Below are 27,998 nucleotides of genomic sequence, written 5' to 3'. Positions count from 1 at the left end.
AATTCTTAATAATCCCAGAGACAACTACGCTCTGAAAAGGCGGTGTTAATGCATTGTCTGCTAGAGAAAATAGCAGAATTGTGTAGTAGAGCGCTCTAGGTTTGGAAACGTTTCGGCTCCAGGGAGGCGGGGTTACGAAATTCGTTCCGAGTAGGGATGCTGTGAAAATACAATCCACAAGCTCAGTATAGCAACCAGCCCTTTCGAAGATTAGGACGTGCCTGGAAATTCTGGTTAGTGTAGTACGGGAATACCGTCTTTGAAGAATTTCCGCTCCAGGCGGTGGTTGTGTCCATGCTCCTGTCGGGAATTCTGGGAAGCGTAGTCCGGGAGGTCTCTGTAGGCAGAGTCACTTCCGGCTCAGGTACGCGAGGCCGCGGCCTTCGTTCTTCTCGGAAAGGTGAGCCCTCCGTTTGCCGGTCCCCTCTCTCCGCGTCCACACTGACCTTTCTTCGCTTTGTTGTGGGCCAGTAGCGACCTGGCCCTCGGTCTGGTGGAAGGAACCGCCTGCGGCGCAGCGGGGATGGTGCTCCCTTTGACTAAGCCTCCTGGAGCGCGGGACTGTCGGTGTATCCCCCGTTTAGGGGCCCCCGGCCAGGGCCCTCTGTCGCTGGGTTTGGTTTGTCTCCTGGGTTCTGTACTTTCCCAACCCGTTTCTTGACCACCAGCCCGTGATGACGCTTCCTAACAGTATATTCCACGAGAGTCTTAACGTCTCTGCCTCCGTTTCTTCTTCTTTAAAGTTGATATTAGTGTCTACCTGTGTATGTGTGCTCGGTTGTCCAACTCTTTGCGACCCCATGAACTACAGCCCGCCAGCCTCCCCAGTCCATGGAGTTTTCCAGGTGAGAATACTGGAGTGGGTTGCCGAGCTGTCCTCCTGGGGATCTTCCCAACCCTGGGATCTAACCCGCGTGTCTTTGGTCTCCTGCCTTGGCAGGCGGATTCTTTACCACTGAGCCATATGGGAAGCCGCAGTGTCAACCTAATAGGGGTAGTTTGAGAGTTAAATGAGAATGTATAGGGAAAGACTTAGAACAGAGGCTAACTTGTGATTAAAAACCACAAGGTCTCTTGTTACTAGTATTTTTTAATTTCCCGAGGAGCACTTGGTTCCCTAAAGGCTTCTGTGAACCCGGGTTGAGGTCAGAGCTCTTGCAGCAGTGTTCCTGGCCGTTCTCTGATCCCAGAAGGAGTCAGGGCTGTACCCAGATTCCTAATGATTTTTAAACTTAAATTTTTGGAGAGGGTCAGTTCTGCCCGTAGTGTGGGGTGTGCACTGAGATTTATGCGGGAATGCTGATGGAGTTGCGATTTCTCTCAGGTTCCTTTCTGCTTCACAGCCTTGACTTCTTGAAAAAGGCTGCAGTGAGAAGGGAATGCCCCTTTGGCCCCAGACAGCAGAGCCTCACCTGAGTGGGACTTAGCATCCTTCTTCCTCTTACATCATCTCTTCACAGGGGAGGAGACATTCATGCCACTCATGGACAAATTCTTCTACAAAGATGCCCTGATATTTGTTGAATAAATGCTAGAAGGGATGGGGGAATGCTTGGGCATAGTTAATGATTACAGCCGTACTTGCATGCTCGGTCATGTCTGATGCTTTGTGACCCCAAAGCCTGTAGCCCGCCAGTCTGCTCTGTCCATGGAATTTTTCAGGCACGAATACTGGAGTGGGTTATTCCTCCTCCAGAGGATCTTCCTGACCCAAGGATCGAAACCCTGTCTCCTATGTCTCTTGCATCGGCAGGGGGATTCTTTACCACTGAGCCACCTGGGAAGCTAATAATGACAGTATTTAAACATTATTCTCGGAATTTTCTATGAATGAATGTACTTAATCCTTACAAGAGTGGATATTGTTATTCTCATGTTAAAGATGAGGAAACAGACACAGAGAGTATGATGCTTTCTTTTTTAAGTAATTTTGTTAATTTGGTTGCGCCGGGTCTTAGTTGTGGCATGTGGGATTTAGGTCCCTGTTCAGGGATTGAATCCTTGCCCCCTGTGTTGGAAGCACGGAGCCTTAGCCCCAGGCTACCAGGGAAGTTCTGAACATGAGCTGTTTATTCTAGACCACATAGTAAGAGGCTTAACTGGGATTAGAATTTAGGTAGTTTCAAGACCCTGATGCTGGGAAAGATTGAGAGCAGGAGAAGGGGACGACAGAGTATGAGATGGTTGGATGGCATCATTGACTCAGTGGACATGAGTTTGAGCAAATTCCAGGAGATAATGAAGGACAGGGAAGTCTGGCATGCTGCAGCCCATGAGGTCACAAAGAGTTGGACATGACTGGGCAACTGAACAGCAACGAGAAGTTTCAATATGCTGCTTTGGTTCTTAATGTGTTTAGTGTCACGTTGAGAAGGCAATTTTGGATTTTTGTAGGGGGCCATGAAAATTTTTAGTTTTTCATGATAGCTTTTCAGTCATCTGTGGTTTGCTGCTGCTGCTGCTAAGTCAGACCACCAGGCTCCCCCGTCCCTGGGATTCTCCAGGCAAGAACACTGGAGTGGGTTGCCATTTCCTTCTCCAGTGCATGAAAATGAAAAGTGAAAGTGAAGTCTCTCAGTCGTGTCCGACTCTTCGTGACCCCATGGACTGTAGCCCAGCAGGCTCCTCCGCCCATGGGATCTTCCAGGCAAGAGTACTGGAGTGGGTTGCCATTGCCTTCTCTGCATCTGTGGTTTATTTGTGTTTTATTTGAAATAATATTGTAACTCATATTTTGATTATTAAATAATGCTTGCATATTATAGAGAATTAAGAAAATACATGAAGTATAAGGATGTAGTACAGGATATAGAGATAACAATAGTAATATTTTAATGTTTTCCTGTTCTGTAGATTTATTTTTGGATTTTTACTTAAGTTTTACAAAATAGGTATGATAGGTTTTATTTTCCCGTTAAATTTTTACAATGGAAATTTACAAGCAGAGCCAAATGTAATAAGAATAAAATAATGAACCCCTGGAGAACCATCACCCAAATGCAACCCATGTTATCATTCATCAGTCTTGTATCAACACATCCTCTCTCCCAATTTTTGTTGTTGTTGTTGTTTAGCATTTTAAAGCAAGTCTCCAACACTGAGTTAGTACAATAGTGACCGATTTGTGATTATAACTGCCCCAAACTGATTATGACACACTGTTTATATGCAAAACCAAGAAAGGGAGATGTCAGCAGCTACTTGAAGGTTTTTATTTTTGCAGCTTGGAAAATGACACTCATTTGAGAAAGCGCGGGGACACGAGAGCATTGCACTCTGGAGAGTGATGGTGATAACATTTGTTTTCTGCTGTACAGTTTGACTCACCTATGTCTTAGGGCTCTTTGTTTCTTTTTTTTTTTTTTTAATATTTATTTATTTGGCTGCATTGGGTCTTAGTTGCGGCACTCAGGATCTTCATTGCGGCACGCGGGATCTTTTGTTGTGAGGTTCTCTCCAGCTGGGGCACATGGGCTCCAGAATGGACAGGCTCAGTAGTTGCCCCACAGTGTTTGGGACCTTAGTTCTTCCACTAGAGATCAAAGCTGGGTCCCATGCATTGGAAACACGGGGTCATAGCCATTGGACCACTCTTTGTTTCTTGTCTCTTTTTCATACACTGACAATTCTTCTGTTCCTGGAACCATGTCATATTTTCCTCTGTGTGACCAGCACACCGGACAAGATTGGCAAGTGTTTGAAGTTAGAGTAGCCGCTCAACAGACTGTCAGCACCAAGGGTTTGCCATGCAAAATTTCTGAAATTGGAATTAGGTAAAAACAGAAACAGGAAAAAAAAAAAAAACAGAAACAGAAAAGAAATACCCCATGGGGATACTCCTTAATTGCCTTTAATGTTGGCAAGGTATAGAGTCCACCATTTATTTCAGGTTATTGAAGTCTTTCTGAACACTTCTTTTCATGATGTAAAACAAGCTTCCTAAGAAACACATTGATAGAAATGATGACAGCAAACATTAATAGATTGTGTTTTATGACTAGGCAGTGTTTCCAGTACCCCACTCCAGTACTCTTGCCTGGAAAATCCCATGGACGGAGGAGCCTGGTAGGCTGCAGTCCATGAGGTCGCAAAGAGTTGGATGCGACTGAGCAACTTCACTTTCACTTTTCACTTTCATGCATTGGAGAAGGAAATGGCAACCCACTCCAGTATTCTTGCCTGGAGAATCCCAGGGATGGCGGGGCCTGGTGGGCTTCCGTCCATGGGGTCACACAGAGTCGGACACGACTAAAGTGACTTAGCAGCAGCAGCAGTGTTTCCAGTGACTTTACCTTATGTCTCAACAGTTACCCTCATTTTACAGATGAGAGGCAGGTTTTTTAAAAACAGTCATCATACAGTAAAGTTGTCTTATTTTTCCCTTTTAGGGGTACAATTCTATAAATTTTGCCACAGGTATAGATTTGTATAATCACCCCCATCATCAAGTACAGAACAGTCCCATCACCCCCCAAGAATTCTTCTATATTTCCTTTATAATCACCCCTCACTTGTCTATAAGCACTGGAAACCACCATAACCCTATCAGTTCAATTCAGTTCAGTTCAGTTGCTCAGTCGTGTCCGACTCTTTGCAACCCCATGAATCGCAGCACGCCAGGCCTCCCTGTCCATCACCAACTCCCAGAGTTCACTCAAACTCACTTCCATTAAGTCAGTGATGCCATCTAGCCATCTCATCCTCTGTCGTCCCCTTCTCCTCCTGCCCCCAATCCTTCCCAGCATCAGAGTCTTTTCCAATGAGTCAACTCTTCACATGAGGTGGCCAAAGTACTGGAGTTTCAGCTTTAGCATCATTCCTTCCAAAGAAATCCCAGGGCTGATCTCCTTCAGAATGGACTGGTTGGATCTCCTTGCAGTCCAAGGGACTCTCAAAAGTCCTCTCCAACACCACAGTTCAAAAGCATCAATTCTTCGGCACTCAGCTTTCTTCACAGTCCAACTCTCACATCCATACATGACCACTGGAAAAACCATAGCCTTGACTAGATGGACCTTTGTTGGTAAAGTAATGTCTCTCTGCAGCATTTCAATATGCTATCTAGGTTGGTCATAACTTTTTTCCCAAGGAGTAAGTGTCCTTTAATTTCATGGCTGCAGTCACCATCTGTAGTGATTTTGGAGCCCCCCAAAATAAAGTCTGACACTGTTTCCACTGTTTCCCCATCTATTTGCCATGAAGTGATGGGACCAGATGCCATGATCTTCGTTTTCTGAATGTTGAGCTTTAAGCCAACCTTTTCACTCTCCACTTTTACTTTCATCAAGAGGCTTTTGAGTTCCTCTTCACTTTCTGCCACAAGGGTGGTGTCATCTGCATATCTGAGGCTATTGATATTTCTCCCAGCAGTCTTGATTCCAGCTTGTGCTTCTTCCAGCCCAGTGTTTCTCATGATGTACTCTGCATATAAGTTAAATACACAGGGTGACAATATACAGCCTTGACGTACTCCTTTTCCTATTTGGAACCAGTCTGTTGTTCCATGTCCATTTCTAACTGTTGCTTCCTGACCTGCATATAGGTTTCTCAAGAGGCAGGTCAGGTGTTCTAGTATTCCCATTTCTTTCAGAATTTTCCACAGTTTATTGTGATCCATACACTCAAAGACCTTGGAATAGTCACAAAAGCAGAAATAGATGTTTTTCTGGAACTCTCTTGCTTTTTCGATGATCCAGTGAATGTTGGCAATTTGATCTCTGGTTCCTCTGCCTTTTCTAAAACCAGCTTGAACATCAGGAAGTTCATGGTTCACATATTGCTGAAGCCTGGCTTGGAGAATTTTGAGCCTTACTTTACTAGCGTGTGAGATGAGTGCAATTGTGCGGTAGTTTGAGCATTCTTTGGCATTGCCTTTCTTTGGGATTGGAATGAAAACTGACCTTTTCCAGTCCTGTGGCCACTGCTGAGTTTTCCAAATTTGCTGGCATATTGAGTGCAGCACTTTCACAGCATCATCTTTCAGGATTTGGAATAGCTCAACTGGAATTCCATCACCTCCACTAGCTTTGTTCCTAGTGATGCTTTCTAAGGCCCACTTGACTTCACATTCCAGGATGTCTGGCTCTAGGTCACACCATCGTGATTATCTTGGTCATGAAGATCTTTTTTGTACAGTTCTTCTGTGTATTCTTGCCACCTTTTCTTAATATCTTCTGCTTCTGTTAGGTCCATTCCATCTTTGTCCTTTATCAAGCCCATCTTTGCATGAAATGTCCCCTTGGTATCTCTAATTTTCTTGAAGAGATCTCTAGTCTTTCCCATTCTTTTGTTTTCCTCTATTTCTTTGCATCACTACGAAAGCCTTTGAGTGTATGGATCACAATAAACTGTGGAAAATTCTGAAAGAGATGGGAATACCAGACCACCTGATCTGCCTCTTGAGAAATATGTATGCAGGTCAGGAAGCAACAGTTAGAACTGGACATGGAACAACAGACTGGTTCCAAATAGGAAAAGGAGTACGTCAAGGCTGCATATTGTCACCCTGCTTATTTGAGTTCTATGCAGAGTACATCATGAGAAATGCTGGACTGGAAGAAGCACAAGCTGGAATCAAGATTGCCGGGAGAAATATCAATAACCTCAGATATGCAGATGACACCACCCTTGTGGCAGAAAGTGAAGAGGAACTCAAAAGCCTCTTGATGAAAGTGAAAGTGGAGAGTGAAAAGGTTGGCTTAAAGCTCAACATTCAGAAAATGAAGATCATGGCAAATAGATGGGGAAACAGTGGAAACAGTGTCAGACTTTATTTTTCTGGGCTCCAAAATCACTACAGATGGTGACTGCAGCCATGAAATTAAGACGCTTACTCCTTGGAAGGAAAGTTATGACCAACCTAGATAGCATATTCAAAAGCAGAGACATTACTTTGCCAACGAAGGTTTGTCTAGTCAAGGCTATGGTTTTTCCAGTGGTCATGTATGGATGTGAGAGTTGGACTGTGAAGAAGGCTGAGTGCCAAAGAATTGATGCTTTTGAACTGTGGTGTTGGAGAAGACTTTTGAGAGTCCCTTGGACTGCAAGGAGATCCAACCAGTCCATTCTGAAGGAGATCAGCCCTGGGATTTCTTTGGAAGGAATGATGCTAAAGCTGAAACTCCAGTACTTTGGCCACCTCATGTGAAGAGTTGACTCATTGGAAAAGACTCTGATGCTGGGAGGGATTGGGGGCAGGAGGAGAAGGGGACGACAGAGGATGAGATGGATGGATGGCATCACTGACTCGATGGACATGAGTCTCAGTGAACTCTGGGAGTTGGTGATGGACAGGGAGGCCTGGCGTGCTGCGATTCATGGGGTTGCAAAGAGTCGGACACGACTAATCAACTGATCTGATCTGATCTCTGATTTCTTTACATTGATCGCTGAGGAAGGCTTTCTTATTTCTCCTTGCTATTCTTTGGAACCCTGTATTCAGATGCTTATATCTTTCCTTTTCTCCTTTACTTTTCACTTCTCTTCTTTCCACAGCTATTTGTAAGGCCACAGCTATTTGCTAGCCATTTTGCTTTTTTCTATTTCTTTTTCTTGGGGATGGTCTTGATCCCTGTTTCCTGTACAATGTCACAAACCTCTGTCCATAGTTCATCAGGCACTCTGTCAGATCTAGTCCCTTAAATCTATTTCTTACTTCCACTGTATAATCATAAGGGATTTGATTTAGGTCATACCTGAATGGTCTAGTGGTTTTCACCACTTCTTCAATTTAAGTCTGAATTTGGCAATAAGGAGTTCATGATCTGAGCCACAGTCAGCTCCCGGTCTTGATTTTGCTGATTGTATAGAGCTTCTCCATCTTTGGCTGCAAAGACTCTAATCAGTCTGATTTTGGTGTTGACCATTTGGCGATGTCCATGTGTAGAGTCTTCTCTTGTGTTGTTGGAAGAGGGTGTTTGCTATGACCAGTGCGTTCTCTTGGCAAAACTCTATTAGCCTTTGCCCTGCTTCATTCTGTACTCCAAGGCCAAATTTGCCTGTTACTCCAGGTGTTTCTTGACTTCCTACTTTTGCATTCCAGTCCCCTATAGTGAAAATGGCATCTTTTTTGGGTGTCAGTTCTAAAAGGTCTTGTAGGTGTTCAAAGAACCGTTCAACTTCAGCTTCTTCAGCGTTACTAGTTGGGGCATAGGCCTGGATTACCGTGATATTGAATGGTTTGCCTTGGAAACAAACAGAGATCATTCTGTCGTTTTTGAGATTGCATCCAAGTACTGCATTTTGGACTCTTTTGTTGACCATGATGGCTACTCCATTTCTTCTAAGGGATTCCTGCCCACAGTAGTAGATATAATGGTCATCTGAGTTAAATTCACCCATTCCAGCCCATTTTAGTTTGCTGATTCCTAGAATGTCGATGTTCATCTCCTGTTTGACCACTTCCAATTTGCCTTGATTCATGGACCTGACATTCCAGGTTCCTATGCAATATCGCTCTTTACAGCATCGGACCTTGCTTCTATCACCAGTCACATCCACCACAACTGGGTATTACCCTATAGTTTCATCTTTTTGAGAATGCCACTTAAATGAACTTGTACCATGTGTAACCCTTTAAGGTTGGTATCTTTCACTCAGATAATGCCTTTTTTTTTTTTTAATGGAAAATTTTATCTGTGCCAAGTTGAGGGTTATAACCCAGGAACAGCATCTCAGAGAGTTCTGAGAACCAGTCCCAGCATAATGCCTTTTACTTCCATCCAAGTTGTTGTGTGTATCAGTACTTTGTTTTTGTTGCTGGGTAATATTATGTTTATGGTTATACTAATTTATTTACCCGTTGAAGAAAATTTGGAATGTTTTTGTGCTGTGCTTAGTCACTCAGTCGTGTCCGACTCTCTGTGACCCCGTCGACTGTGGCTCGCCAGGCCCCTCTGTCCATGGGGATTCTCCAGGCAAGAATACTGGAGTGGGTTGCCATGCCCTTCTCCAGGGAATCTTCCCAACTTGGGGATCAAACCCAGGTCTCCCACATTGCAGGTAGATTCTTTACCATCTGAGCCACCAGGGAAGCCCAAGAATACTGGTGTGCGTAGCCTATCCCTTCTCCAGGGGAACTTCTGACCCAGGAATTGAACCGAGGTCTCCTGCATTGCAGGCAGACATTTTAACCAGCTGAGCTACCCAACTTTTGGCAGTTATGAATAAGCTGTTATAAACACTTGTGTACAAGGTTTCGTTTTGTTTTGTTTGCTTATTTCTCTAGAGTTTATAACCAGGAGTGGGATTGGTGGGTCATATAGAAAATGTATGTGTAACTTTGTAAGCAGCAGCTAAACTGTTCTCCAGGATATCTGCTGTTTTGCGTTCCCATTAATGATGTACGAGAATTCTAGGTGCTTCATATCCTTGTCGGCACTTCGTATTTTCTGTTGGTTTTTAAAAAAACTTTATTATGATATACCTGTGTTATCTTATTGTGACTTTAATTTACATTTCTCTAGTGACTGATAATGTTCAGCAGATACATCTTTTCTTCAGCTTATTTATCTTCTTTACTAAAATGTTGATATGTTTTGCTAAATTTTAAATTGAGTAACTGAGTTGCATTTTCCCTACTATTGATGTTTGAGAGTTATTCATGTATTCTAAATGTAAGTTCTTTGTCAGATGTCATTTCCAAATATTTTTTCTCAGACTGGTTTGTCTTTTCATCCTCTGAACAGTGTATTTTGCAGAGCAAAAGTTTTAATTTTGATGAAGTCTGATTTATCAGTGTTTTATGAGTTGTGCTTTTCACGTCTAAGAACTCTGCCTAACTTGAAGTCAGGAAGAGTTTCTCTTATGTTTTCTTCTGGAAGTCATGATATTTACTCTTTCATTCCTAATATTGGTAACTTTTTTAAAATCTCTCTTTTATTCTTTGCCATTCTTACTAGAGTTTTTGTTACAGTAAGAAAAAAAAAAAAGAATACTTTTGGTTTCATTGACTTGGCTCTATTACACATCTGTTTTCAATTTCATTGATTTCTGCATTTACCTTTATTTTTTCCTTTCTTTTGTTTGACTTGGGTTTATTTTGCTTCTCTTTTCTAGCATCTTAAGTGTAACCTGGAGGTTTTCTTTTAACAACTTGAGCACATCACAAACAGGATAAACTCAAAACTAAAGACAAAGAAAGAAACTAAAAAGCATTACCCAGAGAAAAAATAATGCATTATGTTTATGTTCTAGTTGTTATATAAAAAACTCTTACGGACAAATCAGAACTTTTTGGCCAACCCAATATATACTTTGAAAACTTTCAGTGTTATAATTTTTGCTTCCAATGGCAAAATGTATTTTAAAGAACTCATGAGATAAGTCATCTATCATGTTTTCCCAGATATTTACTGTTCTGTGACTCCTTCCTGATGATACAATTTTTTCCCCCTTGTTGCCTTTGAAAGTTTTCCTTTACCAGTCCTTTTAAGGCAAGTAGGCTCCCTATGAATTCTGAGTTTATTGGAGAGCATTTTCACGAAACTTCATCCCTAAATATTTTTCTAAATTGTTCTTTAGTATACAACTCTGCTTTGACAGTTCTTTTCTTTCACTCCTTCAAAAGTATTGTGCTACTTCCTTCTGGCCTCGTGATTTCTAATGAAAAATCTGGGACTGTTTGAATCACTGTAGCCCTGTAGGCAATGCATTGGTTTTCTCTGGCATCTTTCAAGCACTGTTATCACCTGGGAGCTCTGTATACAGGCAAGTCCTGGGATCCAGTTTCATACCAATTTAGGTAGAATTTTGTAGGTAGGGGTGGGACCAAGGTGCTTCCTTTTAATAGGAACCCCAGGTGATCTTTATTTATTTTAAGGTTGGAAAAGTGCTTGCTGAACAGCTTCATTCAATTTTTTAACACTTATTGTTTAACCTACATACAGTAGAATTACTTTTAGTGTAAATCCTGTGAGTTTTGGCCATCACATCACACTAAAAGATTGTGCAGGAATGAAGATATTCCTTGTTTTAACTTTCAGCAGCAGTGGAAATTGATAAAGTCACCTGGCACTACTTGTGACTCCAACAGAGTTACTTGTCACTGAAATGACTTTACTTACATACACATTTCATATTGCAGTCAGTTTTGGTGGGATGCTGAAGCCACCAGCTTTTTAGGAATATTCAAGAGGTGATATACGCCTACTGATAATTACTACCTAAAATAAATGTACTTAGAAACAAACCAGGGCTAATGTGTGGCTTCTGTATATTTCCTGGTGACAATGAGGATGACACTAATAATAGCTAATCTTTATTGGGTGCTTATTATGAACCTCACTGGCTTTCTAATGCTTTGATGCACTAACTCATGTTTTCTTCATGATAAACTTATTTTTATTTCCATTAGAAAAATTTATTTTGGGCCACGTCGTGCTGCCCGTGGCATCTTAGTTCCTCAACAAGGGATTGAACCAGCACCCTGGACAGTGAAAGTGCAGATTCCTAACCACTGGAACACTACAGAATCCTTCCTGTTTTTATTCACATTTTACCCGTGAAGAAACAGAGGCATTGAGGGGTTAATTAACTTGCAAAAATTTACTTTGCTACATAGGTGCTCAGTCCTATTTGACTCTTTGTGACCCCATGGACTGTAGCCCACCAGGCTCCTCTGTCTATGGGATTCTCCAGGCAAGAATACTGGAGTGCGTTGCCATGCCCTCCTCCAGGGGATTTTCCCAACCCAGGGACTGACACCTCTCCCATACCCCCTTTCATTGCCTGCTTGGACAAAGCATTGCTTCTATTAGACTGGCAAAGTGGGTTTTAGGGATTAATAAGACTGCAGCCAAGCTTGTTAAAAGGTATCTTGGACCAGCTGAGTGTTAAAAGCTAAGAGGGCTAGGACTTCCCTGGCAGTCCAGGGTTAAGACTTCTCCTTCCAATCCTGCGGGTGTGGGTTCAATCCCTGGTGGAGGAACTAAGATCCCACATGCCTCGTGGGCCAAGAAAACACAGAACAGAAGCAGTATTGTAACAAATTCAATAAAGACTTAAAAAAAAACCTAAGAGGGTGGAGAATGCAGGTGGGCAAACTACTGCCCATGGCTTATTTTTGTAAAGCTCCTCTCCCTCCCCAGCTGAGATTGGTTTTTACATTTAAAGGTTGTAAAAGGAACAAAAGGAACCTTATTCCACAGAGACACTATGTGGCCACAAAGCCTGTGATTAGCCCCCTCCCCCTTCTTTTGAGTTCTTTTTCTTCCACAGACGACTTGGAAGTTGCTTGGGAATAGTGAAGAAGATAAATAACAGTAAATGACTGTTGAGAATGGTAAATAACCTTGAGGGAGAACCCAAGAAGTCAAACTCATTGTTTCCAGATCCTCCCATGGGTCAAGCATGGAGCCAGTGCTTCACATAGATACAGTATCATCATGGGCTTCTGTAATCTTTATCACATTCACATGGGAAGAGGAATGTACTGCTGGAATCTCCTTTGGCTTCAGGAGGAATATTCACTAGCCATTAGACTTCTCAGAAGGGTGGTCTCAAAGTCTAAACGAATGTTATTGGGTTGGTGAAAAAGTTCTTTTGGGTTCTTCCCTATATGGTATGGAAAACCCAAATGAACCTTTTGGCCACCTGCAATGTTATCAGGGCAACAAAAGTGAAAAGCCATAATCTCTGCGGCCCAGATTTCTTACAACCCCCATTTGAAGGACTGTTTTATATTGCAGAATAGTGCCTGCTTCTCTGAAGCTACCAGATATTAATCTAAAACACTGGTATAGTTACAGCAGTTTTCCACAGCTCACCCATGTATCCTAACAGCAATCTTATGGTATTTGTACTATTACAATCCTAGTGTTGCAGCTTGCAGAAGTAAGCCTGCTGCTGCTGCTGCTGCTGCTAAGTCGCTTCAGTCATGTCCGACTCTGTGCGACCCCAGAGACGACAGCCCACCAGGCTCCCCCGTCCCTGGGATTCTCCAGGCAAGAGCACTGGAGTGGGTTGCCATTTCCTTTTCCAATGCATGAAAGTGAAAAGTGAAAGTGGAGTCGCTTAGTTGTGTCTGACTCTTAGCGACCCCATGGACTGCAGCCTTCCAGGCTCCGCCATCCATGGGATTTTCCAGGCAAGAGTACTGGAGTGGGGTGCCATTGCCTTCTCTGCAGAAGTAAGCCTAGAGAGGTTAATTAATTTAACCATGGTTTAAAAATCTATAGCAGATCTTTAACAGTGCCAATATAGAGCAATTCCCAGGTGGTGCAGTGGTAAAGAATCTGCCTGCCAATGCAGGAGATGCAAGAGATGTGGGTTTTGATCCCTGGGTTGGGAAGATCCCCTGGAGAAGGAAATGGCAATCCACTCCAGTATTGTTGCCTGATTCCGTGGACTGACGAGCCTGGTGGGCTACAGTCCACTGGGTCACCAGGAGTCAGACATGACTTAGCACACACACAAGGAATATAGAGCAAATGTGTAGCAAATATATAGCAATTAGAGGTTTTAAAAGCTAACTGTCCCCAGAGGTGCTTTTAACGAGCACCTCTCCTCTCCCACTTAACTGTGTCTCCTTTTGCATGTTCCCCAGGTTCACAGTGTGTATCTGGGGAGGCTCGAGCTGTGTGAGGGCTGCAGGGTGTGGCGGTGCAGGCTGCCCCTCGCTGGTGGGCATCCTGCCGGGTTAGCCTAGGGATGGTTAGACCCCAGCCCACACCCTGCCTGTGAAGATGTGTGTGGCTGCATCTGCCCAGGAGAAGGGACACCTTTTTCTGATTTGCACAGAGATGCGTTTCCCCCTCCCTCATGGCTTCTTTCTTGTTTTGTGTCTCTTCAGGTCTCTGCCTTTCCCCAGGAAAAGGACAAGACGATGATGAAGTTCCAGGTGAGTTGGATTTTTTATTTCTGTCACTTAACAGGTAATTTCATGTCTCAGTGGATACCTTATTTCTCTTCCTTGCCAAGAGTAAAGAACGGCGGCAGACATTTAATACTGCTTGTGTGCCATGCTCTCTTGACTCACCTTCTTTAAAATTTCCTTCCTCAGTTTTTATATATTACCATTTTGTTTCACAACTAATAGTGTAAAAGAGAATGGAAATTTTTAAAATGGGAAGGTCCACACATTATTACCCTGCCTGCAAATCACTTGTTTTTTTATGTTTATTTTTATGTGCATTCATAACTAGACTTGCAATAATAGATACAATTTTTAATTGTCTTTTTTTCACTTAAGATTATAGCACTCAATTTTTGTCATTATTTCAACGAACTATTATACATTCTCCTCCTTTTTAAAAAAGTATTCCTCATTCACAACCTTTAATGTCTTGATGATTCTTGCACTTTTACACAACAGACTCATTTTCCCTTTATTTAATCTTTACTCAGAGTAATTCTGACAGAATTCTAATATTATTTGTCCAATGTTCTAGGGACTCAAAACTTAAAAAAAATTTTTTTAAATAAGTTTTTTTTAAGTGGTACCCCACAGACTTTGTAAAAAGAACACCTAAAGAGTAGTTTTGTCTAACAGAATCATACTGACGCTGAACTCAGAAAAAGAGTGTTAGCTGTTTTCATTCAAAAAGATCTGGATTCTTTCTTTCCGGGACCTGAAAGCTTTCTTTGTGTGTGTCTGTGTCTGTCTGTGTACCTTTCTGTGTTATACCATTCATGAATTAATGAGAGCATCACAGGTACTTAATTGTAAAATTTTAGTCATACTGTAAGTCATACAGACACTGTATAGCAGAAACTATCACACCATTGTAAAGCAACTATACTCAAAAAAAAAGACACAGGTACTTTCCATCCGTAACTCTATTCACTGCCCTGAGAGGGACTGAATCATCTTCCCCATCAACATGAAAATAAGAGGTTCATGTAAGTTCAGATCCTGTTCAGGTTTCTGCAGTAGGCACGTGTCTGGCCGATTCCAAAGTCTTTCTGGACCAAGAGTATCAGGCATACAGTTGGGGTGGAAAGAGACACAAAACAAAAACCAAAAATCAAACCAAACCAGAGTTCTCATTCAGAGACCAAGACTTGAAGTTGTGGTGTTTGAAGCTCCAGCCAGAACAAATGCAGTGTTGAGCAGGTCTTCATACAGAAATTTTAAATTTCCCTATAGCAAAAATATCAAAAGACAGATAACAAGGTAGGAAGAAAAGAGTTTATATCATATATGGAAGAAAAGGCCTACTGTCCCCAAGTGAATGAATGTTATTACAAAACAAGAAACAGATGACCAGTAAACATATGAAAAGAGTAATATTCATTACTTATCAATTTTGTGAAAGTTTTTGAGATAACTAGTTTTGGCTTCCCAAATTGACTTCTGAGATTATCCAAGTTTTTTGGTTTTTGCTCTTAAGTATTCGTGTCCACTGTTGTCCAGAGTATGGAGGCTTAGGAATTTATACTTTCTTGGAAGCAGAATAAATTAAGAAAAATCTTTTTGGAGGAAACACTTGCCATTATGGTCTTAAAACTTTAAAGTTTGTTTTTCTTTAACATTACCATTTCTACTTTTTGTAATTTATCTTCAGGAGATAACCAGCAGAGTTCTAGGGACTAAGGTCTATATGGAAACAATCTTGCAACATTGTTTACTCTAAAACTAAGTAAGCATGCATTATTTGTATCAGTTCACTATATTCTCAACCATCAATTCCTTGAATTACTGTATAGCCCTGAAGTGGAATGTCAGCAATGATGATGGTAACAGTAATCATAATAATAGTTAGCATTTATTAGGTACTTGGGCTCCCCAGGTGACTCTAGTGGTAAAGAATTCATCTGCCTGCTAATGTAGGAGATGTAAGGAGATGCGGTTTCGATCCCTGGGTTGGAAGATCTGGAGGTCATGGCAACCCACTCCAGTATTCGTGCCTGGAGAATTCCAGACAGAAGAGCCTAGTGGGCTACACTTCATGGTGTCACAAAGAGTCAGACACAGCTGAAGCGACTTAGCATGCACACATTGGGTATATACTATGTACCAGGCGCTGTTCCTAAGTGTTTTACTTACAGTCACTCATTTTATTATTCCTAGTACCCTAAGGTACAGTTAACAGCCTGCAAGTGAAGAGAGGATGCAGACTGGGTCCAGGGCCCCACGGCAGAGTGAGGCCCCAGAGCTGTGTCCATAAACGCTACACATCCGGATGGGGCACAGAGGAGGGCTCCATCCTTGAATAGGAAAGGTGACTCATGCCCTGTAAGTCTGGCGCATCAAATAAGCGGTTCAGTTCAGTTCAGTTCAGTCGCTCAGTCGTGTCCAACTCTTTGCGACCCCATGAATCACAGCACGCCAGGCCTCCCTGTCCATCACCAACTCCCAGAGTTCACTCAAACTCATGTCCATCGAGTCGGTGATGCCATCCAGCCATCTCATCCTCCGTCGTCCCCTTCTCCTCCTGCCCCCAATCCCTCCCAGCATCAGAGTCTTTTCCAATGAGTCAACTCTTCGCATGAGGTGGCCAAAGTATTGGAGTTTCAGCTTCAGCATCAGTCCCTCCAATGAACACCCAGGATTGATCTCCTTTAGGATGGACTGGTTGGTATATGTATATAAAAAGAGGGAAAACAGACTCCATCGCACACTGTTGGAACTAAAGCTTTTCTAGCAACCCATGCAATGCAGCAGAGCTCCAGGGACTTACCTACAGGGGTACTATCAAAAGGCAGCAGTTTAAAGTGCAAGGATTCCTTTTCCTGCAGCCTTTCTGGTGGATGGAATCAGCAGTGTGAAAGGCAAACAAGGCAGTTGCTGAAATGTGACTTGGTCCTTAGGAATCTGGAACCACTTCCCGTCCTTGACACTTTCTCGGGGGCTGTCCCTCTTCCATAAACATTGTGTGTGTGTGTTTGGTGTCATAGGAGCCAGTGTCCTTCAAGGACGTGGCTGTGGTCTTCACCGAGGAGGAGCTGGGGCTGCTGGACTCGGCTCAGAGGAGGCTGTACCAGGAAGTGATGCTGGAGAACTTCCAGAACCTGCTCTCAGTGGGTGAGCACAGTGCCTCGGGGACTCAGTGTCATCCTCCTGGGATTCCTTTGTGGGTGCAGTCATTTGAAGCTCTGGAACTCCTAAAATCGTCCTCTCAGCTTAGGTACCTATAAGTCCTAGTAATCCCAGAGACAGAGACAATGTGTTTCTGTCCAGGAAAAAAATCTGTCCCTTGAACTATTAATATGAATGGGGAGCTTGTGGTCCTGCCCCATAAAGTCGAGTTGCTGCGCTTTTCGGATTTTCATGGTGCCAATAACTGCAGCTGTGGTTTTTCAGAGGTATTTTGGTTTTTCTGCTTTAGTGACATACTTGTCTTCAAACATACAGAAAATTTGCAAAAGTATAGAACAAGAATACCCCTATCGCTTTTACCTATGGCTCAGTGGTAAAGTATCTGCCTGTAATGCAGGAGACACAGGAGATTAAGTTCGATCCCTGAGTCGGGAAGATGCCCTGGAGGAGGAAATGGCAACCCACTCCTATATTCTTGCCTGAAAAATCCCATGGACAGAGGAGCCCGGCAGGGTACAGTCCATGGGTGACAAAGAGTCAGACGTGACTGAGCATAGCACACACACCTAGAGTGATATTTCACCCCATTCACTTTATCGTTTATGTGAATGCTCTTTTTTCATATGCATAATTTACATCTGAACCATTTGAGGGTAATTTACACATGCCATGGCCCTAATATCCCTAAATGCTTCTGTGTGCAGGCCAAGTTCAGGAATCCCCAGGACTACACTCTTGACACCAGTGGCAAGCTGGGGGGTGCCCAGAGCCTCAAATAATTTGCAGGAGGACTCTGAGGACTCACTAAAAGCTGTTATACCCAAGGCTACACTGTTATATGGAAAGGCTACAGAATAGGCCTTGGATGCTAGGAACTGTCCTTGCCACTGTGGTATCTTTGTTTCCTGGCCTTAGGGCTTAGAGCTAGGATTAGGGGTGTGTCTGGATGTGTACACCTATTTTCATATACATAAACATACATGGATATATAAAAATATGTATATGTATGAATATTTATTCATTTTCATTCAAAGTAAGAGAGGTACTAATTCAAATTATACTGAAACGCCATTTTTCATTCATGAGGTTAGCAAAAATTCAAAAACTTTTTTTTTTTTTGGGGGGCTGTCTCATGAAGGTTGTTGGATCTTCATTCCCCAACCAGGGATTGAACCCAGGCCCCAGCAGTGAAAGCACTGAGTCTTAACCACTGGACCGCTAGGGAAGTCCCCCAGAATTCAGAAACTTAACACTATTGGGGGGGGGTGGCAAAGTTGTAGGGAATAAAGCACTTTCATGTTTTGACGGTGGGAATGCAACACGATACCACCCCTATGGAGAAGAATTTGACAGCGTCTAACAGAACTATGGATTTACCCTTTCTCAGCAACTCACTTGTAGGAATTTTCCCTGAAGATAACCAAGTACAAAAGAGCATTAATAGTATACTTACTAGTTTGTGTAAGGGAAAAAAGGGAAAAATAAGTAAATGTATGTAAGCAACACAAGGATTAATCAGGAAATCATGAATTTAGTTTCTTGTCAATGGTGAGCTGTGATGGCGTGGAAGGGATGTTTGAGAGGGTCACACTTGTCTGAATAACACCTTTTGGTCTAGTTTGGACTTTTGTAAATATGTTAGGGGACTTCCCTGGTGCTCCAGTGGTTAAGACTCCACCTTCCAATGCAGAAGATGCAGGTTCAATCCCTGGTTGGGGAACTAAGATCCCACATGCCTTGCAGCCAAAAAAAAAAACAAAACATAAAACAGAAGCAATACTGTAACAAATTCAATAAAGACTTTTAAAAAATGATCCACGTCAAAAAAATCTTTTAAGAAAATATTTAGTTCAACACATTCTAAAAAGTAAATCAAATAAGAATGTGAAGGGATGATCATCGAAAAGAAAAATGAGTTGTGTTTGAAAGGGATACCTTAACCACAGTAAACAGAGAAAGGAAAGGATTCATGGAAGTAGCTAAGGAATACAGTTTATAACTCTATATACCTTTAGTTTTAGGTCTAGTGGGAGGAAAATTGCAGTCCTCAACACTCCTTAGTGGATTTGTTTACTGCAGTGAACAGAATAAGCAATTCTTCTGCAGGGGCCAAGGAAATTCACTGGAGAAAGTATTTTTTCAACAGATAGTGCTGAAACACTTGGACTTCTGTATGCATATATTTGCATGCCTCCCACCTACAAAATGAAAGATTAACTTGAAGTGGATGAAGGGCCTGATGTAAAATGTAGAAGTGTGAAACTTGTAGATGGAAACACAGGAGAAAATTTTCATGACCTTGGGTTAGGCAAAGATTTCTTAGATATGATGCCAAAAACGTGAATCAGAAGAAGAAAAAAAAACCCCAACAAACAAAAATATGATTCAGGAGGGGAAAAAAACAAAAAACCACAAGTTAGACTTGGTCAAAATTGAAAACTTTTGCTCTTCTCTCCTTTTTTACAGGAAATCAGCCCTTCAAACCAGAGCTTATATTCCAGCTGGAGAGAGAAGAGCGTTTGATGATGGAGTCCCAGAGAGATGGGTGTTCAGGTGAGAACCATCCGGCAGTCACCCAGCAGCCAGAGAGCCCCTCCCAGAACACGAGTCAGAAGGGGTCAGGCCCTGAGGTGTCTGTACCCTCACTGCTCTAGCTTCTCCGATCCTAGCTCATTCCTTCTGTCCCAGCTGCACTGGCCCACTTGCTACCCATCAGACCTGTCTCAGTGATGCTTCTGCTTCGGGTTACTTGGCTTGCTTTGCTGTGTGCCTTGAATGAGTGAGTCAGTTAATACATGCATGGTCTTCCCTGTCTTCAGTCCTCCCTGAGGCAGCCAACAGGTATAGAGTAAACCATGTGATAGAGAGATACTCCAGAGTGGTGTTTGTCGTCAGATGAATGCCTGTCCTAATTCTGTGTAGGTGTCCTTTAGTATTCATGGATAGGTACTCATTATTTCTTAAAGGATAAGAATAGCCAGGCAGCTAAAAGAAATATCAGCAATGATCAGTGCTAAAGGATAATCTGCCCTCCCATGCAGCAATTTCAGGTGAGACACTCTTGCATTAACTTCCTCAGTTAAATGCCCAGTTCTTTATCTTTTTCTGTTCTTCTTACTGTCCCATCCTCTAATATGTAACAGTCTCTTGACCTAGCTGCAGTTTTCTTTTCTTATTCAGTTTGTTTAAATTAAAAAAATCAGTTCACCTGTTTCTCCTGTCCCCAAACTGCTGCCTCTTGCAACCACCCATCCGTTTTCTGGTATCTGTGAGCTTGCTTGGTGTGTGTGTGTGTGTTGGGGAGTGTTTTAGATTCCACGTATAATAGAGATCGAGCAGTATTTGTCTTTAAATACCTCCAAGATCTACCTGCATTGTTGCAAATGGCAAGATTTCATATTTATCTGTGGTTGCATTTTCTTTATCCGTTTATCCATCAGTGGACAGAGACTGTTCCTTTATCTCGACTGTTGTACATAATTCTGTGGTGTACATGTTGTACAGTGTACATGTGTTGTTGTTTAGTCATGTCTGATTCTTTGCAACCCTATGGGCTGTATCTTTTCAAGTGAGTGTTTTCTTTTTCTTCAGATAAATACCTAGAAGTAGAATTGCTGAATCATATAATTCTATTTTTAATTTTTTGAGGAACCTCTATAACGACTTCCATAGTGGCTGCACCAACTTATATTCCCACCAACAGTGTACAAGCCTTCCCTTTTCTCTACATCCTTGCCAGCGTTTGTCATCTCTTGCCTTAGAGCCTGGTGAGCCACAGTCCATAGGGTCGCAAAGAGTCAGACACAACTGAAGCGAGTGAGCGCACACACACATCTTTTTGATAATAGCCATTCCAGCAGATGGGAGTTGATAGCTCATTGTAATTTTGGTTTGCATTTCCCTGGTGATTAATGTTGTTGAGCATCTTTTTATGAACCTGTTGGCCAGCTGTGTGTCTTCTTTGGGAAAATGTCTATTCAGGTCTTCTGCCCACTTTTTTTAAATTGAATAGTTTGTTTTTTGCTATTGAATTGTATGAGTTCTCTATGTAGTTTGGATATTAACCCCTTATCAAATATATGATTTACAAATACTTTCTCCCATTCAGTAAGTTTGCCTTTTCATTTTGTTGTTGGTTTCCTTTGCTGTGCAGAAGCTTCTTAGTTTGATGTAGTCCCACTTGTTTATTTTTGCTTTTGTTGCTTTTGATCATATGATTTTTATCCTTCATTTTGCTAATACTGGGTGTCACATGTAGTGATCTGAAGACGTTGAACCATCCTTGCATTCCTAGAATAAGTCCCATGTGATTGTCTTGTACGATCTTTTAATGTGCTTTTGAATTCAGAATGTTTTGTTGATTTTTGCATCGTGTTCACTGGGCGGTACTGGGCTGTAGTTTTCTTTTTAAAGTAGAACTTCTAAGCTGGACATTTATGTGAGTCCAAACATTTTAGTAATGTTTCTTGAGTCCTCAGATTCTGATGTCAAAAGCCATGGTCACAGCTGTGGAGCTGGAAATGCTCCTGGGTAGGAATGAGAGTCAACTGAAAATTTCAAAACAAATTACTTCACTTCTATGATTTTTCTGTTGTCATCTCAGTTCAGGTTCAAGGTCATACAGGCAATATATTCTTTAGACAAAGTGTCAGCAAACTTTTTCTCTGAAGGTCCAGATGGTAAATATTTTAGGTTTTGCTGACCATATTTGATCTCTGTGAAAGAGACCAAATGCTTTTTCTTACACCAGTTTAAAAAATGTAAAATCTATTCTTGTTCCTAGGCTATACAAAAACAGAGCTAGGGCTGTAGTGTGCTAGTCCCGCTGCCTGATGGTATCAGTAGGAATGTAATGTCATATTTTGAAGCACCTTTTTATTTAGTATTTCCATATATTAACATGTTTATACCTTATATTCATGCAAAATTTTGAAAATATATATTCTTATTTTTAAAGTACTAATTTTTTTCCTTCACGGTAATAAAGTACTAATTTTTCTCCTTCATGGTACCTTGGGGAAATCCCTCCCAATCTGAGATTATAACTCTTTTTTTAAAAAAATCATTGCTACATAATCCAATATGTGGCTATAACATGCAGCATTTAGCCATATGCTGCACGTTGCATGCAGCATACTGTGTCTTAGCTGCAGCATGTGGGATCTAGTTCCCTCACCAGGGATACCCGGGTCCCCCAGCATTGGGAGTGTGGAGTCGCAGCCACTGGACCACCAGGGAACTCCATTTCATCTTTAGGTGACAGAATGTTAGTATAATAACTGAAAGCCTTGCTTTTGAGAAACCAAAGACATCGCTAAGCATTCTTGTTTTTAAGTACTGAGATGCGTACTCGTGGATGTGCCGTAGGCCCTGCAGCCAACACATTGCCCCAGAGCCTGCTGCCACGCAGTCGTCAGTGTCGCCCTTTATTTTTTTCCTTGTTTTAAAAGTTGGCGATAGGGTGGGGCTAAGAGTTAAGATTTTGTGTGAGAAAAACTACACCATTTCAAAGGTTATTTTCAGAATTAAAAAGACACAGTCCACAAGATTCTTGTGACCTTTGCTTTTCTCACTGGCAAGTGGTAACTGAGTGTAACCCTGCCTCTCATACAGCTTTTCAGCTGTGCAGTAAAATTGCCATCACCAGCTTCTTTCCCATAAAAAGTAACTTACACATGCATGCCCTGTCAGTTCTGTGACTGAGAATGACTCAAGCTGTGATCTATTCATTAAATGCTTACTGAGCAGCTGCTGTTCACTAGGAGTGTTAGAGGCAGTAAGGGTGAGACAGTGCACACAGCAAAGTGCTCTTCCTTGTATGTAATACACTCCCGTGTTTAGAGACAGGAGAACACCAGTAGCTAAGGAAGAATTATTGCATTTGAAGATAATATTCACATTATGAGAAAAAAATTCCCTTTTACTGCCTTTTCCCCCTCACCTTGGATACTGAAAGAGGATTAATACTTTGCCAAGTATTAGGAGCGTGCGTGTTATTGCTTCAGCCCTGTTGGGCCACTTGTTCTCCGGGAATAAATGTACTTCTCACTAGGATGTGAATGATATGCTGCCTGCTGATAACCTGAGCTTTAGTAACTAACAGACAAGCCATTTCCACCCAACATGCCCATCTTCAACTCTACCAGTGCCTCAGATTCCTTAAACATCAAAGTACTTTATCAGCAAAATGACAGTCATTGTTCATTGAGTTTTACTTGTTAAGTTGCCTCAAAGGACCATGAAACTTGCCTGTGCAATTCTCTTTTGAATTAAATTTATTTATTTTTAATTGAATGATACTTGCTTTACAGTATTGTGTTGGTTTCTGCCAAATATAAACATAATCAGCCATAGGTATACCTATGTCCCTTCCCTCTTGACCCTCCCTCCCATCTCCCTTCTCATCCCACCCCTCTAGGTTGCTACAGAGCCCTGGTTTGAGTTTCTTGAGTCATAGAGCAAATTCCCATCTTGCCTTTGCAATTCTGCCACAGTGTTTCACATTTCACCTGCCCCATGGCCCTTGCTAATTGCAAAATATCTTTTAAAAGGAGTTTAAACTGGTTATGGCTTACAGTGACATAGGAGAATGCATTATTCTCATGAAAATGAACTCATTAGAGATAGGCCATACAAGACATCAAGAATCGATGAAAGGTCTCTGTTTACCTTCATCTACATAGCATTTAACACACGATTTTGTGTGTGGCAAAATACATTTGTCCACCTGAAACTATATTCTTTCCAGTTTGACACTACCCGCTTCTGTTTTTTCCTTGGAATCTCCAGGCAGCCCATGATAATGTGTGCATGGTTTAACTAGGCCTTTTGAACAGAGCCACCATCTTTGATGTCCAGGTTGCATTGCATAGCCCTGATTTTGAGGCATATGCATAGCCCGAATTCTGTGAATCCTACTTCTATTCCTGGTGTAGCCAAAGGTAAACGATATTCTAAGTATTGTCAGAGGTAGTAACAAACTTTCCTCCAGTTTATTGAAGTTTCATGTCATGATCTAAGTGCAGAATCTTGAAATCTCTGAATAAAAGCATTCATCGCGCACATGTCTAAAATCTCTTTATTCTTATAGGAACCAAGAGTCTACATAATATGGAAAGTATTCAAGAAGTGGGATTAAGCTGCTTTTCCCCCAAAGAGCTTTCCACCTGGCAGTCCTGGCAACGAGGTGCAGGCAGGTTAACTGGGTGTCAAGATTCCATGAGAAACTTCCAAGAGAATATTTCTCAGTTGCAAAAACAAGGTGATTCCCCCTGCCAGGTTTGGGCAGGAATACCAATTCAGATTTCTGAAGATGAGAACTGTGTCTTGACTCACATAGGAGACGGTTCCAATGACATAAAAAATCAAGAATTTCCCTCTTGGCGAGCCCACCATTCTTGGAGGAAAATGTACCTTACAGAGTCACGTAATTATCAGTGTCGATGTCAGCAAGTTTCCAAGGAAAATGATTTCTGTAAATCTGACAGCATCAGTTGGATCTCACATCATGGTGATAATCTGGGTGTACACAGAACAGGAAAAAGCTCCAGCTGCCATGATTGTGGAGAAGATGTCATGAAGGTTTCATTGCTTAATCATATTCAAACAGGGCAAAAGCCCTATCCTGGTAATGAGTTCAGAAAAGCCTTCAGCGATGACTCCAGCTCTGAAGTTCATCAGCAATTAGATTTAGAAGGAAAGCCCTGTACATACAGTCCATGTGAAAAGGACTGTAGTTACAGGTCAGTTCTTCATATTCATCAGAGTGTTTGTAGAGGAGATCATTGTATTTTTGAGAATTCACATCTGCAATCGCATCAGAAAGGACACGCAAAAGAGAAGCCATTTAAATGTGAATACAGTGAGAGCATCAATCAATGCTCCTCTCATAACACATATCAACTTATACCCAGAGGAGAGACGTCTGATAGATGCAGCGTGTATGAGAAAGGCTTCAGTCATAGCTTAGACCTTAGTAGTATTGTTAGGGTCTACATCGAGGAGGAATCCCATGAATCTGAGGAGAATGGGAATGCCTTTAATGAGAATTCTTGTCTTCAAGCCCATCAGAAAATCCACACTGAAGAGAAACGATACACAGACATGGAGTGTGAGAAAGGTTTCATTTGTAACTCAGATCTGAACATTCAGCACAGAGTTCACATGGAAGAGGTTCCCTATAATTCTGAGGCATGTGCTAATGGCTTCAGTCTGGCCTCACATTTTCAAAACCTTCAGATAGTCCACACTAGGGAACAACCCTATAAACGTTACACATGTGGTAACAGCTTCAGCCAAAGTTCGTATCTTCAAGCCCATCAGAAAATTCACATCGGAGAGAAACCTTACAAGGTGTGTGGGAATGGCTTCAACTGGAATTCAAAACTTAAAGATCATCAGAGAGTCCACACTGGCGAGAAGCCGTACAAATGCAGTGCATGTGGTAAAGGCTTCAGTCATAGATCTGTTCTTAATGTTCATCAGAGAGTCCACACAGGAGAGAAGCCTTATAAGTGTGAGGAGTGTGATAAGGGTTTCAGTCGGAGTTCATACCTTCAAGCCCATCAGAGAGTCCACACAGGAGAAAAACCATACAAATGTGAGGCATGTGGGAAGGGCTTCAGTCGTAATTCATACCTTCAAGGGCATCAGAGAGTCCACACTGGCGAGAAACCATACAAGTGTGAGGAGTGTGGGAAGGGCTTCAGTCGGAGTTCACACCTTCAAGGCCACCAAAGGGTTCACACGGGAGAAAAACCATTCAAGTGTGAGGAGTGTGGGAAGGGCTTCAGTTGGAGCTTTAATCTTCAAATTCATCAGAGGGTTCACACAGGAGAGAAACCCTATAAATGTGGAGAATGTGAGAAGGGCTTCAGCAAGGCCTCAACTCTTTTGGCCCATCAGAGAGTCCACACAGGAGAGAAACCCTACCAGTGTGATGAGTGTGGTAAGAGCTTCAGTCAGAGGTCTTACCTTCAGAGCCATCAGAGTGTCCACACTGGAGAGAGACCATACATCTGTGAGGTTTGTGGGAAGGGTTTCAGTCAGAGAGCATATCTTCAAGGCCACCAGAGAGTCCACACCAGAGTGAAGCCGTATAAATGTGAGATGTGTGGGAAGGGCTTTAGTCAGAGCTCACGCCTTGAAGCACATCAGAGGGTCCACACCGGAGGGAAACCCTACAAATGTGCAGTGTGCACGAAGGGTTTCAGTGAGAGTTCCCGCCTCCAAGCCCATCAGAGGGTCCACACAGAAGGGAGGCCCTATAAATGTGAACAGTGCGGCAAGGGCTTCAGTGGGTTTTCAAGTCTTCAAGCCCATCACAGAGTCCACACTGGGGAAAAACCATACAAATGTGAAGTGTGTGGAAAGGGCTTCAGTCAGAGATCAAACCTCCAGGCTCATCAGAGAGTCCACACAGGAGAGAAACCCTACAAATGTGACGTGTGCGGTAAGGGTTTCCGTTGGAGTTCAGGTCTTCTAATTCATCAAAGAGTCCACAGTGGTGATAAATTCTATACAAGTGAAGAGTATAGTAAGGGTTATCCTTCATCAGAGAATCCGTACAGAAGCGAAGTTCTGTAATGTGGTGTTCCATTTTGTTCTGAAGTCTTCAAACAAGAGCTGAAATTTTCCACTCACTTGAGTTCTCATAGTAGAAAAAGAATTTCTTTCATGAAAATGTAATGTTTCTGCTCAACATCAACATTTACAATAGTCCATACAGCAGAGACTTATCTAATAAGAAGCGTTCCATATGGGATTTCATGAGAACTTGAATATCAGTCACTGCAAGTGACTTTAATCAGCTCTTGTACTAGAGCTTAGAAAAGACATGAGTATGGCTAGCCACCTGCTGCTGCTGCTACGTCGCTTTAGTCGTGTCCGACTCTGTGCGACCCCATAGATGGCAGCCCACCAGGCTTCCCGTCCCTGGGATTCTCCAGGCAAGAACACTGGAGTGGGTTGCCATTTCCTTCTCCAATGCATGAAAGTGAAAAGTGAAAGTGAAGTCGCTCAGTCGTGTCTGACTCTAGCGACCCCATGGACTGCAGCCCACCAGGCCCCTCTGCCCATGGGATTTTCCAGGCAAGAGTACTAAAGTGGGGTGCCATTGCCTTCTCCGAATTTATACAATGATGCGCATACCTAAATTTACATCCACTGGAACGTAAGCTTATTAAGAGAAGGGGTTTCATGCATTGCTACATCTCCAACTCAATGTAGGTGCTCAGTACTTTTTTGCTAAATGACTAAAAGTATGTAAAGTTGTCATGTTTGAAATGCTGATTTTCCCCCAAAAATAATTTAAAATGTATTTGGAGGAGGGATCCTGCAAGTCTTAATGTAAGCAAATAAGTAAGCATAAACATTATTTGAAATGTAGAACATGGGCAGTATCGCAGTCTTAAATGACATGAATTTGGTTTAACCCCCCCAGGATTGGTCCTCCCCATTTGTCCCTCATCAGCAGGGATGGGCTGAATTTCTTAGCATTTGGTCTCTTTCTCTACAGTGTACTATCGGGTTAAGTTTAGCTCTGTGTGTGTGTGTATACCTATGTGCACTTTAAAAGGACAATACAAACTGATAAAACAGTGTTTCTGGTTAACTTGGCAAAAATGAAACGCTGCATTTTACATAACTGAATTTTTACTCCTGCCCTGTGTGTTAAGACAGTTTTACTATAATATTTGGAAAGTGTCAGAAATGGTTACTAACAGTAACAGTAACTTTCTTAATAAATGTTCAAATTACAATATTTGTTTTTCTAGCTTCCATATTTCCATTAAAATCCTTTTGATCTGACTGGTTTCTATATAGCCTTTGTCCAATTCAGACCTCTTTAGCAGGATCTGTGACAAGTTTGGAGGACTTTAATTTTGTCAAATTTTATATCACCATACTTTTCCCACTCATGCAAAGAAAGGAAAAAAAGTTGAACTATAGTTGATTTACAGTATTGTGTTAATTGCTACTGTACAGCAAAGCAAATCAATTAAAAATTTCTTTTAAAATA

The 27,998-nt window shown here is 42.0% G+C and overlaps 1 protein-coding gene across 2 annotated transcripts; it reads left to right on the top strand.

The window, feature by feature from the left end:
* The first annotated feature begins 2 nt into the window (after positions 1 to 2).
* Positions 3 to 27,998, top strand: ZNF112 (zinc finger protein 112). Of its 2 annotated transcripts, XM_061388551.1 has the most exons (5): positions 314 to 400; positions 13,790 to 13,837; positions 16,837 to 16,963; positions 19,445 to 19,531; positions 24,069 to 27,998. In XM_061388551.1, the coding sequence occupies exons 2-5, from the start codon at positions 13,823 to 13,825 to the stop codon at positions 26,561 to 26,563; spliced, it is 2,724 nt and encodes a 907-aa protein (XP_061244535.1). In that variant the 5' UTR covers positions 314 to 400; positions 13,790 to 13,822; the 3' UTR covers positions 26,564 to 27,998. The 2 variants fall into 2 exon arrangements, with proteins under 2 accessions (XP_061244534.1, XP_061244535.1); XM_061388550.1 differs by lacking the exon at positions 16,837 to 16,963 and having other exon boundaries at positions 3 to 400.

The sequence above is a fragment of the Bos javanicus genome, chromosome 18 (genome assembly GCF_032452875.1).
Source record: "Bos javanicus breed banteng chromosome 18, ARS-OSU_banteng_1.0, whole genome shotgun sequence".
NCBI lineage: Eukaryota > Metazoa > Chordata > Mammalia > Artiodactyla > Bovidae > Bos > Bos javanicus.
This window is presented reverse-complemented; position numbering and strand designations above follow the sequence as displayed.

Coding starts and splice junctions, on each gene's coding strand:
- ZNF112 (XM_061388550.1), top strand. CDS start 295: ATGCTCCTGTCGGGAATTCTGGGAAGCGTAGTCCGGGAGGTCTCTGTA. Junction 13,838..19,444: donor AGACGATGATGAAGTTCCAG/GTGAGTTGGATT, acceptor CCTTTTTTACAG/GAAATCAGCCCTTCAAACCA. Junction 19,532..24,068: donor CCAGAGAGATGGGTGTTCAG/GTGAGAACCATC, acceptor TTATTCTTATAG/GAACCAAGAGTCTACATAAT.